The sequence below is a fragment of the Drosophila mojavensis genome, unplaced genomic scaffold (assembly GCF_018153725.1).
Source record: "Drosophila mojavensis isolate 15081-1352.22 unplaced genomic scaffold, ASM1815372v1 contig_36, whole genome shotgun sequence".
NCBI classification, from domain to species: Eukaryota; Metazoa; Arthropoda; class Insecta; order Diptera; family Drosophilidae; genus Drosophila; species Drosophila mojavensis.
Window position 1 is genome coordinate 5,977,915 of NW_025318858.1, and position 21,223 is coordinate 5,999,137.

General features: G+C 36.3%; 1 protein-coding gene across 2 annotated transcripts; it reads right to left on the minus strand.

Moving 5' to 3' along the window:
* Nucleotides 1-239: 239 nt before the first annotated feature.
* On the minus strand, nucleotides 240-6,130 carry LOC6576099 (histone-lysine N-methyltransferase SETD1B). Of its 2 annotated transcripts, none has more exons than XM_015164970.3 (8): nucleotides 5,596-6,130; nucleotides 5,405-5,531; nucleotides 4,630-5,086; nucleotides 4,396-4,560; nucleotides 3,069-3,986; nucleotides 2,759-2,909; nucleotides 2,588-2,695; nucleotides 240-2,509 (listed from the first exon to the last, which is right to left on the minus strand). In XM_015164970.3, exons 1-8 carry the CDS (start codon nucleotides 5,795-5,797, stop codon nucleotides 1,953-1,955), a joined length of 2,685 nt encoding a protein of 894 aa, XP_015020456.2. In that variant the 5' UTR covers nucleotides 5,798-6,130; the 3' UTR covers nucleotides 240-1,952. The 2 variants fall into 2 exon arrangements, with proteins under 2 accessions (XP_015020456.2, XP_002002102.2); XM_002002066.4 differs by having other exon boundaries at nucleotides 3,069-3,929; nucleotides 5,596-6,129.
* Between the last annotated feature and the right edge of the window lie 15,093 nt (nucleotides 6,131-21,223).

A 21,223-nucleotide genomic window follows, 5' to 3' on the forward strand; every position in this document is an offset into this window, starting at 1 on the left:
AGTCAAAACAAGAGCTCGCCGACAGACGATTGATGAGTTCCGACTTCCGATGTCGAACAAAAAGAAGAAACAGTAAGAGCAAACCAGCTCACCTAACTGGATGTGATTAAGTGCCGTCAACGTCAACAGGTAAACAACACTAAATGCTGCCTTAGATCCTGTGCCGCATAGGACACAGGACGCGAAATTTGATTTGAACACTGCAATGCGTGCACATGAAATGAAAAAAGGTTTTGCAATTTTAAATATCACATTTAAGGTTTGTATTTAAACAGCTAAATGTACATTATTATACTTAACTACACTAAGCATAAAATTTATATATATTATCTATTTAATAACTAGTATTAGTTAAGGTAATTTTGATACACATATGACTTGCTGATCAACTGACTATAACTTTTATTTTCTATTTAATTTCTTCACAAGTTTTTTATTTTTATTTTTTTGGTTTTGGCATACGACGATGATATGATATTTGGTTTGCTTATGGCAGAGTTTGTACTTAAGAGATTATGAGAGTTCTTTTGTTCGAGAATTGGATTTGAGATTAGAAGTTACCCTTATATGTTCGGCAATGCCACTGTAGAATGTTTTTCTAGAACTCCAAATTGGGAAATATTTTTACTATAAAGAAACTCGGATCAGTCTTGCAGTTTGTTTGGAAAATGTCAATTTTGTTGTCACGCCCACATGGGAGTTCAGTCATTCCACATAGTTATGTCCAATGGATCAGTGAAAAAATTAAAGGAATTGCTCATATCTATATACCAGATGCGCCCCTTTACTTTCGAGTAAATGTTTAAAAGAATTTAATTTTTATTTAATTTGAAATTCTTTAAACGAGATTTTGTTGTTGTTGTTTTTTTTTATCCGAACAGAGGGTTATTATTTAAATATTGTATGTAGACATTCAGTGACGAGCGTAAAACTTTGGCGTAACCGAAGTTCATTTAGATACATTTAGTGGTTAATTTAATAATTATATTTATATTATTTACATCATACTTTTGCTTACGTCTAGGGCTGAAATCTAAAAGCAATGTTTCAAGTTAACTAAAGTTAGGTTACATATATATATATTAAAATTATATGTAATATTTATAAACTAAGGCAACTGTAAACTTAAAGGAAATTTTTGTAATATGTTTCTAAACAAGTCTTGAAGTAAGTTTTTCTATGTGTTTGTCTGTGTGTGGTGAGAACAATTGAAATCGAGATTTGTATCGTTGACTTTTAATTCAAAACTTATAGGCCACATAGGAAATAAACAGAAATTTGGCACAGGACTTGGGGGGTTTGAAAGAAAACAAAATATTCTGCCAAAAAAGCAATAGGAGTTCATTGAGGTAAGACCCAGACAAACCCAAAAATTCACATCGTAAAGATCGTGGATGCAGTTTATTAAACTCTTAAAATCTGTTCTATTCATTCTAAAAATTGGTTTTATAAATTCTCAGATGCGCCTCTCTTAGTATAACCCCAACTAGGTATGCATGCCGTGATTTTAACCATATATATAGAATATATATATATAATCATATATTAGAATCAAGACAAAATCGTGAAGGGAGACCAGGTGCAACACTGTCGTATATATGCATATAATATATAGATTATATTGTATTTATATCAGGAAATTGTAAAACGTTATGCTTAAACATAGCTCGCATTTAGCTGGGTGTCCATACTGTTGCGTCCAAATGGGCTTCTATATAGTTTATTAAATAGCCAACGATCCACAGCTTTGAAGCAAGATAATTAAAACTAAGCGCGCGTGTGAGTGTGTGTGTGTATGGGGGCTGTATATGCGTCGTAAGGCTAAATCCAAATGAGATAAAGTCAACTAATAACTAAAATAAACTATACACTTCCATACGCGTGTGTGTGTGTGTGGCAATTCGTGGGTGTGTGTATGTATATGTATACTGTATTGAAGCTATAATACGTAATTACATCCAAGGTTTACCACGCATGCGCCCACGTCCGCCATTGTTGCGCATGGGTCCACCGCCACGTTGAAAGAACGGACGCGGTCCTGGCCCCTGTCCGCCATCAAAGGGGCCGGGCATACGTTGATAATTGGGTCTATACGGTCCCGACCAGCCGCGACCACGGCCACGTCCGCGATTCATATTATCTGGACTATTGCCAAATGGCTGAAACGGAAATGGACCACTTGCAAACGGTGGCCTCGGTGGTGGCGGCACACCACCCGCTCCATTGTTGCCCTCATTGCCGTTCCAGGGCATTGGCGGTTGCATTTGATTCCATGGCTGTTGCTGTGGTGGCAACGGCGGCGGCTGTTGCATTTGTTGCTGTGCATCGGCCTGCTGTTGCATGTCCTGCATGTTGCCGGCGCCCGGTGCCGTTAGAAAACTGTTGTTAGCATCCCATTGAAAGTCCTGCGGCGTTTCTAGCAGCACAGGACGGGTAGTTAAGGCGCCATTAGCATCCAGTTCTCCATCGGCATTGTCTAGATGCAGCTGCTCCGCATTGGCATTGAGCTCTGTATGGAAATTGTTATATGTCAAATTTGCCACTAAAGCTAAGAAATTTTATTTTTAATGACGGTTCTTGCCAATACCTAGCTGCGACTCCTCCAGATCCTCATCGGACATGTCCATATCAACAACCATATCTGCGGGATCATAGCGTGCCGAACCATCCACCCGATCTGATTCCGAAGAGGAACCTGTAAGTAGATATGGAAATTAATTTGATGCCGTCGTATGTAGATTTAAAACTTTGATCTTACTCGCATTGGATTTCTGCGGCGAGCTAGTCTTCTTCACATAGCTTCCAGGCGGCGCCATCATGGGCGAATTGTTACCCAGACTGCGTATAGCACTGCCGGCCTCCTCGTTTTTGGGCGCTGTGCGGTAATCGACATCGCCAACGCCAAAGTCCTGCAAAGGCATAAATATTAATTACATTCTTCAAAGCGATTATACAGAAGTTGAAGCAAATGGCATTGAGAGATGCAATCTATAACAAGTGATTGCTTTGAAACACATTTAAAAACAACCTGCAATTTTGACAGGCTTTACTGTACTGCCTAAACACACCTTATCGGCACCGCCTGGCGAACCAGTCAGCGATATTAAATTCCTATGATCAATGTCCACTAATTGCCGCGTTTGCTCATCGCTCAGCGCTGACTTGGCGCGAAAATTGAATGCCGGCGGCAGCTGAATCGTTCGATGATCCACATCCTGTGCGCCCAGCGCTGACACATTATGATGTTCACTGTACTCAATGGGCGCGCTGCTGCTGCCTTTGCGCTCGAAGTGGGGCGGCGAGTGCGGCGTCGATTGCGTTGGCGCTGTATAGCTGGAGCTGGCACCGCTGCTGTTCAGGCTGGTGTCGTGCGGCGTCCAGGTCATGCTCATGTCCCAGGTGCTGTTGAAGTCGTCCACGCTGCCCGCCGCTGTTATGGCCGGCGGCATGGGCGGTGGCGGTGCCATTGGATTGCTACTCAAAGGCGCGGGCGTATACTGACTATCCGACGGACCGTAGCCAAGATGCGGCGGCGGTGGCGGCGCATATTCTTGTGCCGGGCCACCGAATATGGGCGGCGCTGGTGGTGGCAACACACCACCATAGCCAGACACCCCCTGACTGGGATTATATTCATCGCTGGAGCCGCCACTGCCTCCGCCGTTGCCACTGCCACCCAGGCCCGGTATGACGCTGCCGCCGTTGCCGTTGGCATTGTTATTGCTGTAGCTCCTGTTCAACGGTTCGGGCTTATAATAATTGGAGCCGGGCGTATAGCTCTCGTCATCCGAACGCGAACCAATCACCTCAATGGCGCTGCCACGATCCTTGCCGCTCGACTCTCGCTTAAAGTCGTTGATATCGAACGGCAGCTGGCCGCCATCCAGATAGCTGGCAAAACCATTGAGACCGCTGCCGCTGAACAAGTTCTGAGGAACATAAAAACCAGAAGAACTATATAGGAGGTTTCCCAATATCGCCTTATTCTGAATATTAGTGGTGAAAATAAAAAGATTAGCATGCGAATCGATAAAGAAAATCATTCAATAAAACTTGGATAAAGTGTCCAATTTTATTCGATACATAAAGTACATTAAAACTACATCAAAAATATAATCTATTGATTATTAAAAAATATTGTATAGTGATCGCTTGGAAAATGTGATATTGTTAAATAATTGTAAAATGTGTGTTTTAGCTACTTTTATATATACTGAAAATTCAATATTTTCAAATCTACATATTTATATTTAAACCCAAAGCTTGTAAATGAAAATCTTTACTTTAAGGGAAGTGTTGCTATTCGCGAGCGATCACTGTACTCATTTACTCTACATTTCTAAAATACAAACACAATATAAAGCACATTTATATTTGTTGTGTTTTATTGCTTACCACGCCCAGCGGTGAATTGTTCTCATCCGGCAGCTGGAGATCTGCATCTCGTTCCGGTGAGGGTGCATTGATATCCGGTGAGGGTATCGGACTGGATAGCGTTGGTATAACCTCGTCCAGCTTGCGCTTGACTATCTTAATGCGTGTGCCAAAACTTTTATAAGCCTGAAATGAATATAAATATAATTATTAACTAAATTGTTTATTATCTATCAACTTATTGTATTAACTTACGCTTGCCACAACTTTAACCTCTCGGCCCTGATGCTCGTAGAACTTTTTGGCTGCCTCGATCGACTCCAGCACCGCTTTGCGACTCTTGATCTCGTTTTGGAGATTCTTGTTGTACGCATTGATGAAGGCCACACAGCGTTCCACCTCCTTTTCGATGTCGCCCGAGTGGCTTTTGTCTTTCAACTGTTGTTTGATGGCATCGATTTCGAAAGTCGGTGGCTTCGGTAGCTTCTTCATGCTCTTGTCCGTCGTCTCGGCCAGCTCAACACATTCACGCACTTGCGCAATGAGCGTTGCATTCTGGTACTCATTGCTTGGATCTGCGCTGGCTGGGGCTTTCTTTGGCGGCGCTATATTGAGAAGGCCGCTCAGATCGCTCAGGAATTCTTCGTTGTAGATTTCGCGCTGTTCCCAGATTTTAAAGATGCGCAAGATTTTGCTTTTAACACGTTCATCGCTATGCAAAAAGGAATAAAATTTGATTACTAAAATTATTAATTCATTAAAATAATTCTAAGATAACGATTAGCATATTAAAACTTATACAGGGTATATTTAGGTCGATACGAAATTAAAATTAAAATTTCAAGGAGTGACAAGAGTATTTTAAATGCAATAAAACAAATATTATGGTAACTCTATTGAAAAATGCAATACATATATTTTAAAGTAAAATGTTTTTAAATTAAAGAATTGCGAAATTAATCAACCAATTTTAAAAGTAAGTTCAATATTTTCATAGAGTATCTGTTAGTCGACTACTTTTTCTACTTACCGCACCATAGTGGTGGCCCTTTGGAGCGCCGTCGCCCAACACTCCACAAATTCGTAGCGCTTGCGCTTGCTGTACTGGATGACATCGTTGGCCAGATAGAACAGAACCAAACGATGATCGACTCGAACTGTGGCAAAAGGTTGATCTTAGCTAACAATAATAATATAAGTGGATGAGGTCTTCGTACGCACCTCGTTTGAATACGTTCAACCAGCACTGGATGATCTTCTTGTGATTGATGCGGTGCTGCAGGCACCAGCTGGACATTTGCTGTATGCACTCCTGTGTGTCCTTGAGCGCTTCGAGCCGCGTCTCAAATAGCTCCTCATCAAACGCTTCATTTGATTTGGACATGTCGCTTTTGGTTGCTGTTGAGGTTGTTGTTTGGCTCATGGTGCATTACAATGGCGCCAATTTATTTTGGGGAACAGTTTTCTGTATATGCGCCCAGTTACCCTCGCTGGGGCAGCGGCGACTTTTTTTCTTCACTGTTTCACAGGGCCACACAAACACGCGCACTTTTTTTCAGCCGCAGTTAGGCAGTCAAGCGACGCTGTCGAGCTGCTTGCATATTGTTTAAATATTGCTACGTAGCCGCGCTTAGCTGTTGTGTATATTTATTTAACCGAATTGCACGCGGTTTTTGCTAATTTTGTTGTTTTTCTTGGGAGTTGTATCTCAAGCGAACATGCTACTAAAGTGAGCAAACAATGTTTTAACCAACACTAATTGCTTTGCTTGGCAGATGTGGGCACCCTAAAATGTTAGCATTTGCTTCTGCTAACAGCGCGTAGTAATTGATTGACTCAAATAATACAAATTAATGTCGATAAATAGCCATAAACTAAATATTAAGTAATAAATATTTTGTACTCTCTGACACAGTATTTGTGAGAAATTCAATATTGATATATTTATGGAAACATAACAGAGCCATAACTCAGCAGCTGTTCGCTAAATAACTTCGATTTACAACACTGCATGGGCATGGCGACAAACTGGCACCAAAAGAAATGGATAAAATGGAATTGTTTTTATGCTCATCCACAATATTGAAATGATTTCGATATATTAAAATGGGTTTACTATTTAGTAATAAAATAGTAAATGATATTTAATGTTTATGTTTTAATAAATATAATCGTTTACCTTCAAATAATTAGTTGCTGGATTTAAAGGTTGTAACAGTCCTTTTTCAAATGACGCGCGTACTTTATTGTTTGGCAATGCTACACAGGATATTAGTTTGGTATTTTCCTTAAATTATTTTTGGCATTTTTTGGAGCCACTTGCTGGAGGCACGGTGCATTGCAGCAGGTGGCGCCGACCTGGCGTCAGTTCCATTTCACGTGTAGCTACAGTAAGTAGGGCTCGCGCAAAATTGCAAGAGTTATCGCGCGTAAAATTTCACGCGCACGTTTGTAATACTTTCAATTGCGCCGGCAGTGTAAGGCAGCGTAAGTGATAACAGTAACGGATTGATAACGGTGCGCGTGGGTGTTACCACTGACCAAATATGTTCTTTGGTCAGTGGTGTTACGTTGCTTTACTTTTATATTACACACTCCGTTTCTTGTTCCTGTAGTTGTGTGCTGCAAAAGTTGTACTCACATGTGATTCTTCTTCTTCTTTTTTGCCGGCATATGGCGTCTGCTTGGCTATTGGGTTTGTTGTTGTTATTGTTGTTACTTGATGCTGTTGTCGCTGAAGTGCCGCTAGCCAAGTCATAGAAGCTTAGTGAAAGATTAAAGCTTCAATTGAAAACATAATTAACGCATAATGATGTTTAACTTGCACAAAATGCGCATTACAAGAATTTTGATGACCGCTACCCATTGATTTGATTGTTTTCATAAGGGGGAGTTTTGATTTAATGGCAGCATATGAAACCGGAAACAAAATTTGAAGATATTTAAGAAATAATGATTTCGATAATTGTATACAAAGATGAATATATTTATTCTATATAATCTATTTTTTGTTTATATACATAAATATATACATATGCAGTATTTAAAACGGCTTTAACGTAATTTTTCAGCTTTGTTGGGGCATTTGTAAGTCAGTCATTTCTATTAGTTCCATTATGCATATGGTTTGTGTAGATCAAGAAGAAAACAATATATTATAATTTTTGTAATACTAAAATCTTATTGGATAAAGACAGGGTATTTGCTGGTCAGCCACTTAAAATTAGCGCTGCTGTTTTTTATTTGCCTGTCTAGTGCTTTGCCAACTGTAAACTGCTTCAATTGTTTTGCATTTGACGTAGCGCGTCCTTCGGCCCATTAGGGCCACGTAATTATTCTGATTACTTGGCACAGACCAAGTAAACACCACCGGTACGAGCAATAATAACAAAAACAACAGCGGCAGCGGTAGCAGCAGCAGCAGCATGAGTAAATTCCCATGCTGCGCTACTGACCCAGTGCCATAGTCAAGTTGCGCCATTTGATTGGCGACGTCACAAGGGGAAATGCGCCGCAGCAAAGCAAAAATAATTACGCTTCAATTTGATTCAGGATTTCACTTGATTGAACCGAACCTTAGAACAGCTTAGAGTCTTGCCAAAAATAGCAAATATTTCGAAAAAAACACACCAATTGTAATGGATTTGCGCTTACAGTTGAGCACGTGCAGTAAATAATTCAAACTGTAAAAAAAAAATCGACCGTTAAAAATTAAAAATTAATTTGTGCAGTAAGTTTATGCAGATTTTATATTCTAGTCTTAATATTTTTGATATAATATAAAATTATTATCTATTCAAATTATTAAAAAAAATTTTAATATGTATAATAATTTGTATTATTAAGATTATATATTATATATATACAAGTCTGTTATTTATTCAGTTATATTTATTATTTTAATAAATAAATATATATTTCTGTTTTTTCTTTAGCTTACAAATTTTAGTGTGTTATTTTATAATTCTTGTAAAATGTTTTTGAAATGTATTTTGGAACGAGGATATTTATTTTTAATATTTGATAAAATATCACATAATATATATAATAAACATATATTTTAATATTCTCATGCATATCAAATAATATTATAAGAAACCCAAAGATTATATAACTTAAATATACATACATATAGTTATATAAATTAATTAATAAAATACTTCCTAAACACAAAAATGTGTCAACTGACCTAGTTATATTCCCTAAACACTTAAAACTGATTGAGCTCATCTCCCACGCATAATATCTAATATCGTCTGCTTTATTTGCTTTGCTTTTCTGTGACTATTGAACATAAAACCAATTGCAATTTATATATACACCTCCAATGGCGTCGTTAGTTGATAAAATTACTAAACTTACGGGATATGGTCCTAAGTGATCCCACGCACACTCTAACGCACTCACGCGCAAGACAATAAACTCTAATTAGAAGCTAATTCAGTGGGCGATGCTCTTTTTTTTTATATCCTAGCCTGTAACCTGATTGCCAGCTGCCCTTTTGGAGGCATACACACTTGTTCACTGGCTAGCTATTGCTGGCTGTTGCTCATCCATGCACACATTTGTCAATTAGCTGTCCATTTGCAGCGCAAGTCTCGCGCTTCCTTTGTTCCTGTGCCTCCCCGGCCACTCTCTTTCAAAAATTCCATCCACATTCAGCCCTTAAAGCTCGGACAACTGCGTCGCAGTTTCATGGCGAGAATAAAAACCCTTGGGTCTGCCTTTTGCAGCTTGGGCGTACCATTAAAATGGTTCTTACGCAAACGTTTATAAAGCGCACGTTAGGGATCCCTATAGAACCGACCATGCTTTTTATAGAGTTCTCATAATTGGTTTTCATGCCAATGATTTAACACTTAATTGCATGCACTTGATTGTGTTTGCACTCTTGGAGAATATGATAAATTCACTCTAATCATGGTTTACATGGAACTACGACTGATTTTCATTTTCCTGTTAATTTCTCCGTATGTGTATGTGTGTGCAATAAGAAGAGAGGAAAATGTGAAAAGTTTAGCACACTTTTCAGCATTCACTCATGCAATATTTCCATGGAAATAAATACTGTAATCGAATATTGTGTCTGAAGACAGATGATATATACCATGGCAATACACTTGCACAGTTGTGTATTCAAAATAAATGTCGAGGGGTGCTTAATAAGTTGTAGAGATAAGAAAATATATAATGTTTTGTCGAAGAGTTGATATTCTAAAAATGCTGCGCTTTTTTTTTGCACACATAACAATACACACATTCACAATAAACACATTCACACACATACACACCCACATACGTCCACACAGATAACCACGCGCTCTGCTAACTACGCAGTTGACGCAGCGATTGCGCTTAGGCTGCAATATGGGCTATATTGTGGTAAATTTATTTGTTGAATAAATCCTCTTGTAGAGGGTCTACCAACATCAGAGTTTTAGGTTGTGATAATGTTATGATAATATTAAAATGTGTGTATTTGCTAAAGCACAAGTCTCTAGGCTCTCTAGGGTAGATTTCCAAAATAAAAAATAAATAAAAATTAAAAAAATATATATATGGAAATTTATATCTAATATTTGGAGACTCTAGCTATAGAGATGTACGAGATATAATTTTATAATTTGGGAGAGATATAATTTTGTAAATGTTGTGTAATTATTTTAATCGATAACACTTAAAAGGGAACATTTATCAATTTTTTTTAAACAAGCATCACCTACCTATCACCGTGCTATACACTGACCAGCAAGACCAGCGTTCATAGAAAGACAAGACTCAATCAAAAAAATCTGAAACGAATTTCTATCTAATACAAGTTAGTTGAGCACAGACTTATCAATTTTGGTCTTTGTTGCTGGTTGAATGATCAACTTTGCATAAACATGACAATCTTCTCTCTTTCTTTCTGTTCCTCACTGGCGCTCTAATAATTCATTCTAACTCTCATTTGATATAATTCTAATTCATTCATAAGCTGCTTGATTTTAGTAACCGCCCTTGAATATGCTCAGTATCTAGAGGAAACGCGTACGCGGAACTGAATCAGGCAATAGACGTCATCCGGGCCCACGCGAATCGAGTAAACAAGTTTACGTGAATGAGTTGACACTGATGCGGATGGGATGGGGTGCCTGGGGATGTTGGCATAGAGTCGCTTTAGTCTGGCATTAGTTTAGATTGTTGTTGGTGTTGGGGCAGGTTCATGTCAATTGTCCGTTGCCAGTTAGCCCCGCAGCGTGTGTGTTAGCTAATGACAAATTGAATGCAGCTGCTGTCGGCTGCAGTTGGCATGATGGATGCCCGCATGGATGGAAGGCGCTCTGGAAATCCCCAACGAATGCGAATCAAAATCTTTGCTTGGCATTTTTCATTTGCATATGTGAGACGAGCTCAGCTGTGTGTGCTTTGACAGAGGACACGCTGCTGCCACTTAATAAAAGAGCAAAGCGTCGCCTTGCCTGCTATCCTATCTCACTCTTGCTCTCTCCCTCGGGGCATGGCAATGCATGACATCTTAGTGGGCTAAAGGCGATCCGCTCCTTTGTCAGTTTGGCTCATCATTCATCGCGTACAGCTCATTAATGATTTATTTTAGCTAAAATATGTACAATATGCGCTTCAATATGTAAAACTTGCTCGAAATTTAATAAATTGAATTTGCTGCCAAATCTTATCGTTATATGCTTCAATTAGCGAACGTGCACTGTAACTCTAAAATTTTGCTAATTTTGCTAATTGATTGCCCACGCATGCTAATGTCTTACACCCACGCCTAAAATCGCATTTACGCAGAATTCTAGACAAAATCCTAGATAAATACCTAAAATTCAACTATATATATTATAGAAAGTATTTTCACTTACTCCTTCTATTACTTTGTCGCAAAGTCTTTGCGTGCTGTGTTTTTGGCTAATAAACGTTTTGGGTCCCATGCGGCGTATACGCAACTTGCAGCCAAATGTCTGCGACGTGATTTTCAGTTTATGCCACTTGCGACACGTTTGCGCGTCAGATGCTCACTTTTTGCCAACTGTTTTGTGCTGTTGTTGTTGTTGTAGCTTCTCTTGTTTTTTGTTTTTGTTTGCGTTGTTTGTTTTGCTCATTGCCTGTGCTCAACACTTGCTCATTGTTGTCGCGCAGTTCGCAAGACGTTGAGGGATTACAGGGTATAAAGAGAGTCTCGATGATGTTAATATATATAATTATATATCTATAGCTGTCAAGTTCAATAGAAATATATTTAACTACAATTTTAGTGCAGTCTGTGAGAGACCGAGGAATCTATTATTCTATTATCTATTATTAGCATTCATTAGGGTTATTCTGCTATATTATAGCAAATTTTAGATGGTTGACTAAGTAAGAAATTAATCGATTCCAATTGGACTACTATTCTACTATACTATAATTTCTTCAGAGTTTGTAAAATTAATTTTTACAAATTTCAAAAATATTTTTATTAAATTAATATGTGTAATATTAGGATATACGATCATCGTAGATACCATAAAATTTTCAGTTAGTAATTTTCCTTGTTACATATTAGCATATATTTTTACACTTAGTTTTTTTTTCCATTTGCGTCGACTTTTCCATTCTCTTATTTGAAAACTTCTCTTTGTAAATTCAAGAGTATATATCAAGTCATAAACGTAAGCTCTTTACTTATTTTTTGTTGTTGACTTTTGAGTGCGTAGAGTCTCATCCTCAGTTCAGCTAAGCGTCTGCCTCAGCTTCCGTCACTTTCGATTCTCCGCTCTTCCTCCTAGGGCCCGCTCGTGCCCTGAGCGAGCGACTCACGTCAGCACGTTTGAGCACGTTTTATTTTAATGGCACTTTTGTGGCGCATTTCCTTTCGCTGCGGTAAGGACTTGCCTTTGACTTCGAGTTGCTGCGAACGCGTCTTTCATTGTGAGTCTGAGTGGTTTGCTGAGCCAGTACTTGGTCTACAGGACGACGACAGTCCTGTATTCAACGACACTTGCTTTACGCACCAGGGCAACCTCACAATTGCATTCACTTGCAGTCGCATTGAATTTCCTGAATGTATTTTCAGAAACTTTTTTGGTTGGCCACAAGACAATAAAGGAAAATCGAAACTGTTTCCATCCATGCAAATGCCGATAGCTAGATTGTCGAAAGTTAAGGGATTGTTATCTATGAAAACTATTTGAATATGCAATAGAAAAAACTCTCCATGTTTATTATATACATTGAATTTCACATTGAAATTTTCAATGAAATTGAAGCGAAACATAACATAATTTTTTTCCAGTTAAAAAACTTGTAATTTTTTACAGTATGAGCAGACATGAACTTGAATCACTTATGTTGGGCACAAAATGGTATTGAAACATGTGTGTAATTACTCGCTAATTGAACGAACTGAATATTGAATTTATGTAAACAAACGGAAATGAATCAGTTACGTAGTTTTAAGCTAATTAATTGAAAGTGAATTTAAGTGAAATTAAAGCGACTTTGAAATTAGCATATATAATATACAATTTCTTGATTTTGTTTTTAAGTAGCTTTATAATGGATTTAAAAATTTCTGTGAAATCGTGAACTGAAGTGGAAGCAGATTTAAAAACAATATAACAACAGTTTAATGTAACAAAAGCAACTGTAAGTGGAACCAAATGGAATCGAAACAGTATCAAAAACTAATAAATTCATAGTTCACAAAAATATGAAACAAAATTAGTAAAACAGTAATGCACTTAATGCAAACAATTTCCAGTTGAATAATTTGAAGGTAAGAAAACCCAATCTAAAACAGAAAGAAAACCTCGTTGGTTTTCACATCGTTTACCTTCCATATTATTTCTATTGCATTTCTTGTTATCCAATGCAGACAGTAGAATGCGCTCTTGTAGGGTTTGGCATAAAATATGCCATGATTTGCATACGAGTTGCAGTTGTCTGCGTGGCGAACTGTTGCAACTGTTTGCTGCAACCTGTCGGAGGCGTGGAATGCAATTGAGAAATGCCTTTCATTGCAGCTGCGCTCAACTATTTCACGGCGTGTACATTAATCATTATGCTAGACGATATTTCATATTTTATGTTCACATTTATTGCATTAGGGAAAACATTTTGGAATTCCAAATACATTCAGCACTCGAGCAATGTAGTGTTTCGGGGTCAGTGCAGCTATTGAACTGTTCGGCGCCTCAAGGTGCTTCATCCTGACCACCCGCACTCAGTCGACACAAGGACATTCGAAATGTGTACGTGTATGTGTGTGTGTGTGTGTGTGTGTCCCTGCTGGCATCGAACCAGATCCTTTTATTCGTATCAATTTCAATTGCTGTTGACTTCAGACTGCTCGCAGCAATTGGCAGCACTTTCACCCAAGCTGTATACCTTCACTCTGTGAATGTGAAGTATTTTCTTTATCTCTAGCTCGCTCTCACCACTTTCTCTCTCTCTCTCTCTCTCTCGTCCTTGGGGTACATTTATTTGGCAATCGTTGAGTTCTTGCCCAAACAACAAAAATAAAATCACTTCAGTCAATTAGAGCTGTTAATCTTTTTTCGTTTCTCCCGCTTTTATTTATTTATTTATTTTTTTTTTTATGGCTAACAAAAAACACTTTTCGCGTTTATTTGCTTCGCTGTCGATAGCACGGAATAAACCTAAAATGAAGTGCGACAAAGCTGACTAAAAAATACCCTGTCCAGAAGATACTTTGACTAGAAGATAACTTGATTACAGATGATAATTTAAAAGATTTCCTTTGACTAGAAGATAATCTAATTAGAAGATGTCATAAGTAATACATACTCTGACTAAAAGATGCCTTGACTGGAATTATTACAGAAGATAATCTTCCTAAACAACAGAATATATAAATTTCAAATTTTAAGAGTATTTCTTAAAAAGAAAGATTAATCAAGCTTACTTCATAAGAACTTAGATACTCTGAAATAAATATCTAATGGGTTTTTTTTTTTCATTATTATCAAGTGTTAAGTGAATGCCATTAAAATTTGGTATCTTAAGAGCGCAACTCTTGATTACTAGAACATAAATATTTTATGCACTTAATGGAATTCATTTTTCTTCGTTCTTTTGCTTATTCAATAAGCTAATATAGTATACATATATATTTTTTGTTCTGTAAAAAAAAAAACCCCAAAAGATGTGCGAGTGTGTGAGCTTGAACGCATTAAGCGACACCTTTGCAAACCCTTTGTGTTGCTCTCTAATGTTAGCTTTTTACGACTGTAAAAAGTTGTTTTTGGCTGCTGGGTTGGTAAGGTGCAGCAGACTATAATTAATCATGTAGCTGCTAACAACAGCAACAACAGCTAAACAACAAAAGCGACAAAAGTCAGGTGACAAGCTCAAGAATTTTTGTTTTCATTTTGACGCATAATTTAACTTTATTGCATATTATGCTGCATACTTTTTTGGGGGGGTGGGCTGCTCGACTCTCTTGGCCCGCCTTCATTTACATTAGTGACATTAGCAATGTGTAAATCATTTGTCTTGTGCGTCGAAGCTCTCACACCCCTCGTTTCTTGTTTTATGGCACAACAGAACGTTGGAACCAGAGCCTAGAGGTTTGAAAAGGAATGAAAAAATGTGGTATATATTTTTGTAAAGAATCTTTGTTGGTTAAACTTTATATATATTTCAGGTGAAATTCTAATATACTAAAAGGCTAAAAAATGTACAAAAATTAAGGTAAAAGAAATTGGATTTTATTCATTAAATTCCTATCTTCCATATTTAAATCTAGGATCTTCTAGCCGTATATGAATATGAATAGATAGAGATTAAGGATATGAAAACAGAGCTTTAAGTAGAGCTTATTACATTAAATTACACAAAGCCATTATACCCTAGTTTCCCATTTTTAATGTGTTCAGGATATATAACAGGAATAGATACTAAAATGTGATTTAATTAAGCTATGATAAAATCATCTTGCTGTGGTAAACATAAGAGTTTAATAATAAATATACATTTTAAATACCTTTTGCTTGAAGCAAGGGCGAATCTCGTAAAAATCTCGCTAGCATAATTCTCAGCTATTAGGCTTTAGATTTCCATGTTTGTTAGTATTCTTCCAAGGCAAAACACTTTCCACGAGCCTCGAATCAAACCCTCCCTAAACACTACTCATTCTTTCCTTCTTTTTAAGATGAGTGTCGAAAGTAAATTAGTAAATATTTTTACTCCCTTAAAATTGCACTGCTTTAAAATGTACATATAGAACCAGAGCTTTAAACCGATTCTATAAATTCGTCATGCGATTTTTCCCACGCACATTTAATGATGCCTCGCGGATAGGCAACTCATTTGCAGGCAGTCAAATTGCAATTCCATCGAATCATGCGTAATGCTTATAGGGGCGTTCATGAAAGACATTGAAGGCTTTATGCCATTAGATAACTTTATGACATTATGCTTGGGCGGCCTCTAATAAAAGTTGTGCCACACAGACACACACACTCACACGAACATGGGAGTAATGTGAAAAGTAATTAGTCGGCAGCTTTCAAAATTCCTAATGCTAATTGGCATTTAATGCGGCAAACGAAACTTTTGTTGGCCACATTTCAGCCGCAAGATCATTATACGCACGAGCACGCACGGCCACGCCTCCACGGGGGATAGTATTGCGTTGCAAAAAATGTCTTGCACCCAGGGGAGGTTACTCTGTAAATTATTCGAGCAATCCTTTTAAGCTGTCACTTTTATATTGTGAATAATTTTGTGTTAAAATCAAAATTGCGCACACGCGCCGCGGGTTGGCCCAGGGCAGAACGAAAGTGAAAGTGGAAGAAATCACCATAAGACATGGTATGGAATCAGAATAATAAAACGAATCGAACAAAAAATGCTTGAAACAATTGCTTGGGCATTTGTCCTAAACCCGAGAACCCACACCAAACCAAAGCAAACGTAAACCAAAACCCTTTAAGCCTCAAATGCCATTCACGAGATTTGCATGCGATACACACGAAATACGCACGCATGCACACGCACACACTCTCATAGGCGCACACACTCACACGCGCATTCACCCACAGCGACCTGTCGTTTCTGTCATGTATTCTCGAAGCCAAATACTAAAGTTTTGCGTCCCTTAGCAACTGTGCAAAGTACTTGGAAATTGCTAGATGCTTTGCTACAGATAAGTATAAAGTCTCAATGATATACTGTAACTACGTACTATATTAAGATGGGCTTTGGTTTGATATTGCCTGGATTATGGCGTGAAGATGTGATAGTTTGCTGAATGAATAGATAGATAGATGGGTAGATAGACAAATAGATAACCGGATATATTCATAGAGAAGGATAGATGGATTGATAGATAAATTGATACATAAATAGATATATAAATATATAGATAGACTTAGATAGCTAGATTATAAATAGAAAGGCAGATAGATATACAGAGAGGCAGATACACTGCCTATCCAGATAGATAGGTGGATAGCTGGACAAATAGAAACTTGATGATTTGATTGGACTATTTAATTAACTAAGTAGAATAATCTAACTTTCAATTAAAAAATGTTCTATAAAAAGACAAATTTATCGAGCGGTAACCTCTCTCCATTATACTCAAATCTATTTTCCATTAGTATGAAAAAAATTATAACATAAAGTTTAATATTAAATTATTCAAAAAATTGCTCTACTTGCGAAATTGTCTCTTTAAACCCACTTTGAAATGTTCATAAACTAATTTAATTGAATGACAACAATTTAAGTTGAAAAAAAAGTCCACTGATTGGCCCTTACAAAAATACTATGAAAAGACAACAAACGATTTTATTACCTTTTTTCTTTATTAAAGTAAAGGTGTTTATTTATTATCTACCCTCTGCAATTCGTACGAAATGTTCATGAAAGGTAAACAAAATATATACTTTTTTAAAGAAAACATAATAAAAATGTTTTTTAATTAAACGTTTTCTTCTTTTGAATATTTATTTTTCCATTTTTCAATGCAATTGTAGCATCCTGGCACAATGACCATCTGTTTCTTAATTGAAATGATCGAAAATTAAACGTATTTATATTTACGAGGCATAGGTTTACAAGGCTTTTAGTAAGTCTTATACAAATATAGAGATTGAGTTGATATAAAGTTTACTCTATTCTTATATACTTTTGTAACTTTCAAACCATATATCTGTTGAAATCATTATATATATAATACATATACATATACATATAATATAGCAAATACCCTCAAGTTCTTCTCAGCTTAACTTCTCAGCGCAGCAAATTTATCATATATACATATTGAAATAAATAAAATAATTTGTTGTATCTTATATTTATTAACCTTTCTCTGCTTTTATGGAATATTTTTTATTTAATTTAAATACATAAATATCTAGGTGTGAAACGAACTTAAATACTTCATTCTAAACTGTTATCACATGTAAATTGTATCGTTTATTATAAATTCTTTTCAAATGTCGAAAAGTTGTGAGAACTGTTTCACTTGCACACTCTCAAGAGTTAGAGCACATGCACATTCGTATTTTGCTTTCACATGTTTTCCATAGCGTTTCTTCCGCTTCTTCGCTGCCAACAGCAGTTTTCAATTTCATTGATGTTTGTATGTGTGTGTGTGTGTATGGGCCATATCCTGACACAGTGCCTACTCAAAGTTGGCCAAGCTCACACTCTGGCTCTGGCTCTGGCATATAATGGAATTGTGTTGCCTTTTTTCACCAATGTACAATATTCTTAACAGTGTGTGACTGAATCTTTGTGTGTGTGTGTGTTTGTGATGTGGTGTGCGTTGCGTGTATGTGTGGGTTTGTTGGTTTGCCGGCGCGTGTATTTATTTATTTTGGTTTGAATTTCATTTTGTGGCTGCCATTTGCTTATACAATTCTCACTCTCTACTGCTTCTCCCATACAATTCTATCTACTTCTCTCCTTCCCCCGACCCCAAAGAAGGCTCGTGTTATTTTAACGCATTTTGAACAACTTTGCATTACAAATTTCTTCCTTTTTTTTCTTGGTGACTCGTAAAATGACGTGCGAAAATTTACGTCGCTTTTTGGCTTTGAAGTGCTAAAAATTAACAACTGTATTTTGTTTTTTTTTTTTTTTTTTCATATACCCTTTAGCTAATATATAGAAAAGGAAGCAAAGTATTCAAATTGTACAAAGCGAAATTTATTATGGAATAAGCTGGAAAATGTAGCCTATACATAAAAATATCATCAATATGATTTTAATTGGCTTACACGATTGTATGGAGAGCGATAGTTGTAGGTAGTAGTAGTAGGTTGTGTTTTGTATGCGGTTATTTTATATAAGCTGGTACATTTTTGAATCACTCCTTTATCTTTTATTATACCCTGATTTTTTATATGTACTCAAATATAAACTTCTTCATTCACATCTTTTTATTTGTACTTAACAGGGCATCTCTTTGTCTATCAATTGTTAAAATTTGTAAACTGTCGTCTGTGTTGGTCATTTGCATGGAAATGCCATTGGAAGAGTAAGAAAAATAAATTGCGCTTTTAGTAATTGGCAAACGTTTTACCAATAAGTAACTCCAGCTGCTGAGAAATGCTCATATGTTATGTGAAGAGCAACAGAGAAAGAGAGAGAGAGAGAGAGACAGAGAGAGAGAGAGAGAGAGAGAGAGAGAGAGAGAGAGAGAGAGAGAGAGAGAGAGAGAGACAGAGAGAGAGAGAGAGAGAGAGAGAGAGAGAGAGACAAAATGCTAAGTAAACAAGGCTAATTAAGATAAATTAGGCTTGTAAAGACAAATTGGTACAAGCTGGTATTTTAATAATAACATTAGGTTGTAAAATAAATTATAGATGGATATCTGATATGTCTATTCATCTGACAATTGATAAGGCTTGGGCTTGGGATAAAGCCACAAAACAATGTTAAGGTTTTCAGAACTAGAAATGAATATAAATGAATAGAACAGATTGAGATTTTTGTATTAAAGTAAATCAGAAGTATCGTAAATATTTTGAAAATATTTAAAAGATATATCGATATAAATAACTTTAATTAGTTTGTGATACATAACTAAATAAATCGTTTATATCGATATATTGACTCTTTAGCTCATAGAATCAATATAAACTTGAGATCGATATATGTATGTATATACATATGTATCAAATCCAATTACTTCTAAAAGTAGAAAATAATCTCTATATTTTCTATTAACATTGTAGTAAATAAGCAGACGCAAAACTAATTGCTTATAATTCCCAACAGATTCAGGCAACGAAAGCTTTTTTGCCTGTGATTGTAGATATTATTGCCCAGCCATAATAAATAATAAATAAAAACAATCGTTTTGTTTGGATAAAATAGATTAGATTATGCTACCCAGAAATCGATTAGTTGCCTTAGATAGATAATAAGTAAATTAGTTTCCGTTAACAAAGCTATTCAAATTTTTCAAATTTGAATTCTGATGTTATTCTACTGTTATGTTACATGAGTTTCCTTTGTTACACAAATTGTTGCGCTCTTTTTGGGGATTCGTTTTTCTTTTTTAATTTGGAGCTCTGTGATTTATGTGCCCCGTTTTGACTATCAAAGCTACATTTACATGGCATTGTGCAGTCGAGCTAGGCGAATGTGGTCTGGTCTGGTAATTTATAGATAAGCGAAGCTCATCAGGCACGTGTCGCCAGCTAGAGGCAACGCGCACTCAATATGTTTGCGATTAACTTGCTCTGGACATGCAGGAAAAAAATAAAAATAATAGAGAGAACAAAAAAAAATTGGGACTTTTTCATGGCCCAGTGATGCCAAAATAATGTGCCCACAAAAATGCTGCAACAACTTTGCCGCCGTCCAGCCTCCATCCACCTGCAGCCCCAGCTTCATCTCCAGCCCCAGCTCTTGCCGCTTAAGCGGAACCTGTTGTTAAACATAATAAGGCTGATGATTTGTGGGTCGTTCTCTTCTAGCTGGCTTTAATTTATGGCCACAAGCGACTCGTGGGCAGCCTACTTGCCTATTTACGAGCCCCACTCAAGTGTGATCCATAAAGTGGAAGCTGTTGTTGTTGGTGTGGCTCTACCTAAGTGATTTTCCATGTTAAAGCATACTTTAGCTATAATTGGCTAATATATATTTGACTAATTGCTGCACTTGAAGCCTGCACATATGGACATCGAGCGTTTTTCTTAATACTCATTTGTGTTAATGAATTCAAATTAACATGGGATTAACATGATTTACACAGCTTGTAAATATAATTATTTAAATGGGTAGCATTAAAATTATTTTACTTTTTGCATGCGACACGACACAGCTAAATATTTCAGTTTCCATTTTATTTAAAATACTATAAAATGAAAGATTTTCTTCCTTACTTTCGCTCTCTCTTTTATATTCTAAATAAGATTACCATATGTGGCAATCTACACATCATTTACATTTTGTCGCCCTTACTTAGTTTCATATAAATTCATTTTACTCTTACACATGTACACTGTTCAAAAATTAATGAACATGTTAATTTATAAACTTACCTATTGAATATAAAATATTATAGGTATATGAGAGCCAACATGAATTTTTTGTATTTTAAATACATCATGCTCAATTTTAAATATATACAATTGATATTGTTCTTAAAAATATAAATTAAAATAAATTTAAGCCTACGTATAAAATAAAAAATTTACAAATTAAAAAGAAAGTGTTTATTTAATTCAATGAATTTGTTAAAATTTACATAATTTTTGTTTTAAAAAATAATTGTGTTTATATATTTTTTTTTTCTTCAATTTATTTGTTTTTATTGTTATATCATAAATTAACTTTTTTGCTATTTTTAAATTTTTTTTTTTTTTTTTTTTTTAAT

Coding starts and splice junctions, on each gene's coding strand:
- LOC6576099 (XM_015164970.3), bottom strand. CDS start 5,797: ATGAGCCAAACAACAACCTCAACAGCAACCAAAAGCGACATGTCCAAA. Junction 5,087..5,404: donor AGGGCCACCACTATGGTGCG/GTAAGTAGAAAA, acceptor CTTTTTGCATAG/CGATGAACGTGTTAAAAGCA. Junction 2,510..2,587: donor TCTGGAGGAGTCGCAGCTAG/GTATTGGCAAGA, acceptor ATTTCCATACAG/AGCTCAATGCCAATGCGGAG.